The following is a 6692-nucleotide window of genomic DNA, read 5'->3' as shown; positions in this document are numbered from 1 at the left end:
ATGGACCACCCAAATAGTACCAACGTATCGAGAGAAGCTGTCACTCAAATAATTCTATCATCATAAAAAATAAGAATTTTTGATATCACGATAATAGTCTGTGAATAACAGCTCCTCTATCAACGTTTGAAATTTCAATGCATTGGTCATAATTAAAAAATGCCCAACTCTTGTCAAGATAAATTATTCTGCCAACTAGTATATACATATTCTATAGTTACTTTATTAATTTTAATAAATTAAAGATTATTTTATCCATTTTTCACTGTTAGATGAAATAATTTTCATCTAACGGTAAAATAGATAAAATAATAAGAATAAATTAATTATAGAAAATATTCAAATAAAATATTGCCATAAAGTTATTTTTTATTGAGTTAATTTTTAAAAAAATCACGAACTTTAAACGAAGTTTCATTTTAATCATGGCCTTTAAAAGTTGCCATTTAAAGTGTATTTTTATTGACTAAATTCTTCACTAAACCATTAATGAAAGACCCAAATTATTAATCAGCATCAAATCTTATTATCTTTCAGTTAGAGTATCTAGGATTATAAATTTTTAGTCAGATAAAATACACCGAATTTTACTTTGGTGATAGATTTGAAATAAAATGAAAGTTCGTGCCTTTAATTATTGATGACTTAATAAACTATCAACTAATTATGTATAAGTAATATGTGTTTTAGTAAAACACAATATAATAGTTATAACAGTCACTTTTTATAAAATAACTATAAAATAGCCATAATATATTTTTATCGTCGTTTTATTTCTAAATATTGAGATAGTATAATTTTAAACGGATGCATTCCATTGCTACTGTAAAATAAATTATCATTGTTGTTAATGTTTCAATAAAATATAAAGCATAATTGTTAAAAATGGTAACTTTACCATGTAAAAGAATAATGTCAAAATAATGATATAAAATCACGCCACACACCAAAATAGTGATTTATCGTTTTTTTCTCTATACCGGCAATTAGGTATCACTACAAGGAGTTCTGTATATGGCAACAAATTCTTTTGCAGCTAATTTTTTTTTTTGCTGCTAAAAAACATTTTGCAGCATTAATTTTGAAAGTTGATGCCATTAGTTAAGTTATAGCAGCATTTTACAGCAAATTTTGTTACCAATTACCTAAGACAACGTTTTATTAACAGTAAAATGCCATAATTTTTTTTGTTGTTATATGTTAATAGTAACAATTTTAGCACTATTGGCAGCAAAATTGTTTGCTGCTATTTCCAGTATTTCTTGTAGTGTATTCTTGTGAGGTGGGTTGGGCTCTCGGACCCAACTCACACTTACCCATATATATATATATATATATATATATATATATATATATATATATATATATATATATATATTGCTAATTTTTTTATTTCTATTTGTAAATTGTAAAAGTGTAATTGTGATATAATGGAAGATTCTGATGCATGTTTATTTTTAATTTTAAGTAATTAATTTAGGTTAGTGTTTAAGTTAGATAATTTAATATTTTTAATTAAAATTAATTCAATTAGTAACAATTAGGATTTAATTCGAAAATATAATTATTGGCTGTATAGGCATTAAAGACGGTAATTTAAATTTAAATTAACCTCACTTAGACATTCCGACTTTATTTTGTATTTTAATTAAATTATTTGACAACAAACATTAAAATCAATTTTAGACTTACGTTTATTTTTATTTTTGCATATTGTAATTTTTAGCCTTATTTTATCACCCATTTTTTACATATTTTCATAATTAGTTTTAGGTTAGTAAATATTTAGTTTAACTTGACTAATTAATTCAATCAAATTAGCTTAGACATTTTAGGATTAATTAACTTGTAATTATTCGGTTGTACATGCATTTAATATGGTAAATAAATAAAATCAATCTCACATAGACACCCTTAGGTTTAAATTAACAAATCGAATTAACATTAATAAAATCAATCTTAGACATAGGGATAAATGTATGATTAGGGATATTGTACTACTGTAATTATATGGTTACATGATTTATAGCCTTCAAATCACATGTAATTAAATTGTTAAATAGGATACTTTAAAAACATCAATTGTTTGTTGAGATTACATATAAATTTTAAAAAATTAAATTAGTTCTTAATTTTTATATTGGATTATGTGACAATTATTGATAATTAAGAGAATATGAGATAAGTGATTGTAATTAATGAAGGATAAAATTGACATTTCAACTTAACTAATTAAACTAAAATAGAAACTTGACTTGTATTTTGTCACGCCCAAAATAGAAACTTGACTTATCTTTGTGGGACGAAAAGTGTATAATAGATGAATTACTACACGTGTGTTCAGTTGCCGTCACTGTTAACAAGTGGGAAAATGATAAAGTGGATTTGGCCTTCGTAGAATAAGAATAATTGGAAGAATGCATGGTGGATCATGTGCTGTATATTTTTTTATTTTAATACATTGCAATGCAGATACAGATTAACGATCATCTCTCTTATGGACTAAATATTACACAAATTGAAATGAAAATTTTATGTTTTATTTCTTAGGTGAACTTTTCTTAAGTAGATCGAGTGCATGCATACTATATTTATGGATATTCCTACTAAACACTGAAATAAAAACAACAAAAAGATAATTTTTTAAGGATAGATTACAAATATAATTTTTTTTGAGTTTCAAAAGCAATCTTAAAATGAAAAATAAAACTCTAAAACGTAAAATTGTTAAATTGTTTAATTTCCATACAACATAAACTATGAGCCTATGAATAAACTGTATTTTAATCATGGTGAAATAGTTGGCTTATGAACATAGTTAAGAAGGGTGTCTCTAGCTCCTTTGAGCTTGGAGAGAGCATTTCTCATGCTGATGCGCCTATCAGGAGAATCTGCGGTGCAACATAATCCAACTTCAAGAATTGTGATCATACAATCATGGTGAATTTCAAGTAGCAAGAGATGAGGGTCTAGAACTTGCATCAAATTGGAGGATTGCACCCATCTAACAAGATCTTGTTCGTCCTTAAAACTATCACTAGTCGGGCTCTTGCCGGTGAATAACTCGAGTATCATCACTCCAAAGCTGTATACATCTCCAGCAGTTGATGGTTTCACCCCTAGACCATACTCTGCATCATTTATTAATCATGGATATTATCTAACTTTTTTTTAACAACAACAAAAATACATTCTTAATTAAAAAAAAATTGACAGTTTGCTATTAAATTTTATAATTTGTGTCAATTATATATGTCGAAGTAGAAAATATATAATTTATTCAATCGAATAAATAAATTATATAATACCGAATTCGATAATAAATTTGTTAATTTTATTATAGTTATTGGTAATTCATTTGTTAAAAATAAATAGTAATTAAGAACATTGTTTACCTGGGGGAATGTATCCTATGGAACCTTTCAAAACATGGGTTGAGCTGATGGAAGCTTGAGCACCAAGTTTGTCCATCAGAAACCTAGCAAGCCCGAAATCGCCTACCTTAGTAGTCATGTCTTCATTTATAAGAACATTGCTCGGCTTCAAATCACAATGCACCACCGGCGGTTCACAGTCATAGTGCAGGTAATCCATGACAGCGGCAACGTCGATGATCACATTCAGTCTCTCTATAAAATTTAGTCCGTCTCCATTTTCTTTCCTCATCTTCCCCATTATCCAGTCTTCCAAGCTCCCATTACTTAAATACTCATAAACCAGAGCCAGGAATTCTTCATTTTTATAATCTATGCTCGAGCAGGATGTGATCAACTTAACAAGATTTCGATGCCTGACATTTCTTAAAGCTTCACACTCAGCTTCAAAGCTTTTCCAATATCCTTTCTGTTTGATGTCAAGAACTTTAACTGCAACAGCACAACCATCTGTAAGAAACCCTTTGAACACTGATCCAAATCCGCCTGTTCCAATCAAATTTTGAAGGTTAAAGTTATCAGTTGCTCGCCGGAGTTCATGATACGAGACAATTTGATGTTGCTTGCTTATCAAGTTATTAGATCCAACAGCTATTTTCGCTTTTCTTCTCCTCATAAAGAGAAAGTAGCCGACAGAAATGCATAACCCTAATGTTGCTGCGGCAGCGACAATGATGATAGAAATTTTAACTCGGCTGTTTTTACGTCTACGACTACCAGGATTCAGACAAGCCGAAATCTTTTTGTTGCCTTGTAAATGGACTATTGAAAGGTTTTTAAATGTTTCACCACATGGAATTGATCCCTCCAGGTCATTGAAGGAAAGATTCAACAACTGAAGGGCTTGCAGCTTTTCAAGATCTGGAGGAATGAAACCAGAGAGATTATTGTACGAAAGGTCGACGATTTCTAGACCTTTCATCTCCCCTAAGGAAGCAGGAATAGGACCTGAAAATGAGTTTCTGGCCATGTACAATTCCTCCAAGCTCTCACAGTTTTTGATTGAGCTTGGAATTTCACCAGACAACTTATTTTTGGAGACATCAATGCTGACAACACCTTTCAGAAGACCAATGTCTTGTAATAAATTTCCTGTTAACAAGTTGTTTGACAGGTTCAGGATCTTGCTCAAACTTGGGAGATTGAGAATTTCTCTAGGTATGCTTCCATTGAGATAATTGGAGGATAAATCCATGGAGAGCATGCTATGGAAATTCCCAAAATTATTTGATATTCCACCCACCAATTCATTTCTTGATAAATCCATTTGGTTCAGCTTTTGAAGATTACCAAGAGAATCTGGAATACTGCCAGAAAGTTGATTCCTAGCCAAACTCAACATTTGCAGGTTCTTGAGTTCGCCAATTTCATTTGGAATTGAACCGTTGAGCGAATTATAGCTTATGTTTAACAAAGTTAAGCTATTAAGATTACCAATTGAGGTTGGTATGCCACCAGAAATCATATTTTGTCCCATGTACAGTTTCGACAGATCCTTCGAAAGATTGCCGACAGAATCCGGAATGATACCGGGAAAAAAGTTTCCGTCGAACGCAAGAAACTTGAGGCGGGTGCTATTGGTTAAAGAATTGATGATGTAGTCAATGCCATTATTATCTCCAGCAGGACTAACAATTTTATTATAACCGATATTGTACATCTCTAGAAATGGAAGATCTCCTAAACCTGGAGGGACGGTTCCTTCAAGAAGATTAGATGCCATCCGAATGACTTTTATGTTGGTGAGATTATGCAAAGAACTAGGAATTGTACCAGTGAACTTATTGAAGCACAAATTGAAAACTAAAAGATTTGGAAGTGTAACCCCAACATCACTAGGAATTTTACCCCATAATACGTTAGAAGCTAGGGCAATATCAACCAGTGAGGACATGTTATAGATGGTTGACGGAACTGCACCAGTGAGATTGTTTATGGTGAGATCGAGGACTTTGAGATAACGGAGTCTGCTTAAATCACTTGGAATACCGCCACTAAGAGTATTAGTGCCTAAAATCAAATCTTCTAGTGCTGAAAGATTTGCTATGGATGGTGGAATTGGACCTGAAAGAACATTTCGCCCCAAGTTGAGAATTTGGAGATTGGAAAGAGTTGTGAGTTTTTCAGGAATTTTTCCTGTAATCTTATTCATTGACAAGTCGAGTATTCTGAGCTCCGAAAGCTTGCTTATGTTGGACGAGATCGAACCTTGCAAGCTATTGAAGCTCATATTCATCACTCTCAACCGAAAAAGATTGCAAATTTCATCAGGAATTGCACCAGTAAGTTGATTATTCTGAAGCTTCAGTGTCTCAAGGAATGAGAGATTGCCAATATAAGGACTAACCGACCCAAAAAGGTCTGCGCTAGACAGATCGACACCAACAACTCTGTCGGCGAGTCTGTTGCAGACAACTCCTGTCCAATTGCAAGGCGACGAGTTATTAGGGTTCCATGAAGAAAATAAATTAGAGGGTGGTTCCAAGCTAATCTGAGATTTGAGTGCCAGCAAGGCTTCCTTGTCTGTGTCAAGGCTTAGGGCAGCAGTCTTGACCAACAAGGAACATTTGGGTTCGAAAGATACAAGAAGTAGGGTAGCTAATAATAAGATGTGTATTAAATGGGAGAGAATATAACTCATTTTCTTGAATTGCTGTTTGGTGGTATGAGTTATTACAAGTGAATTATATGCTTTATTTATAGCCCAAAAATATGCTTATGCATGGAGTGCAAGATCCTCCTAACTTGGTCTTTACATTGAAAATTGAAATTTGAATTTTATTTTCATTTGAAGACAATTTAGTCCCTTTAATTTATCTTCATACCATGTTAATTGATTTTTAGTTGCGGAAAAAGTTTACAAAAAAACTTGACTCCATGTCCATACTTTTATTTTTCCAGTTCATAATCATTTTAGTTAATTAAATGAAATTGTGAACATTCTATAGATATTGTTCTAATACTTCTTCTAATTTGATGGCTTTATAGAAGTAATTTTAAAATTTCATCATAACGTTTCTAAGAGTTTAATAAATTTTATACAACATTAATTAAATTAAAAATTCAAATAGTTACTGATTAAGATATTAAAAAATAAAGTAAAAATACCTAAATAATCTTTTTTATTTATTAATTACTTTTGAGTATTATTTTTGTAGTATTTTAGCTATTTAGGAATTAATTAAATTTTAATTTCCTCTATTAAATATTTAAATTTAATAAATTCTAGAATTTGTATTCATTTACTTATGAAATTAT

The 6692-nt window shown here is 30.9% G+C and overlaps 1 protein-coding gene across 1 annotated transcript; it reads right to left on the bottom strand.

Annotated features, from left to right (window-relative positions):
• Nucleotides 1-2518: 2518 nt before the first annotated feature.
• Nucleotides 2519-6101, bottom strand: LOC126680087 (putative receptor-like protein kinase At3g47110). The gene is made up of 2 exons (XM_050375138.2): nucleotides 3396-6101; nucleotides 2519-3131 (listed from the first exon to the last, which is right to left on the bottom strand). The coding sequence occupies exons 1-2, from the start codon at nucleotides 6073-6075 to the stop codon at nucleotides 2788-2790; spliced, it is 3024 nt and encodes a 1007-aa protein (XP_050231095.1). The 5' UTR covers nucleotides 6076-6101; the 3' UTR covers nucleotides 2519-2787.
• Between the last annotated feature and the right edge of the window lie 591 nt (nucleotides 6102-6692).

Source organism: Mercurialis annua, linkage group LG1-X, assembly GCF_937616625.2.
Source record: "Mercurialis annua linkage group LG1-X, ddMerAnnu1.2, whole genome shotgun sequence".
In the NCBI taxonomy this organism is placed as follows: Eukaryota; Viridiplantae; Streptophyta; class Magnoliopsida; order Malpighiales; family Euphorbiaceae; genus Mercurialis; species Mercurialis annua.
This window is presented reverse-complemented; position numbering and strand designations above follow the sequence as displayed.

Bases quoted from the DNA above. Each gene is read 5' to 3' on its own strand.
- LOC126680087 (XM_050375138.2), bottom strand. From the start codon at position 6,075: ATGAGTTATATTCTCTCCCATTTAATACACATCTTATTATTAGCTACC. The intron at 3,132-3,395 runs GTAAACAATGTT...TAAATGATGCAG, and splicing joins CATAGGATACATTCCCCCAG to AGTATGGTCTAGGGGTGAAA.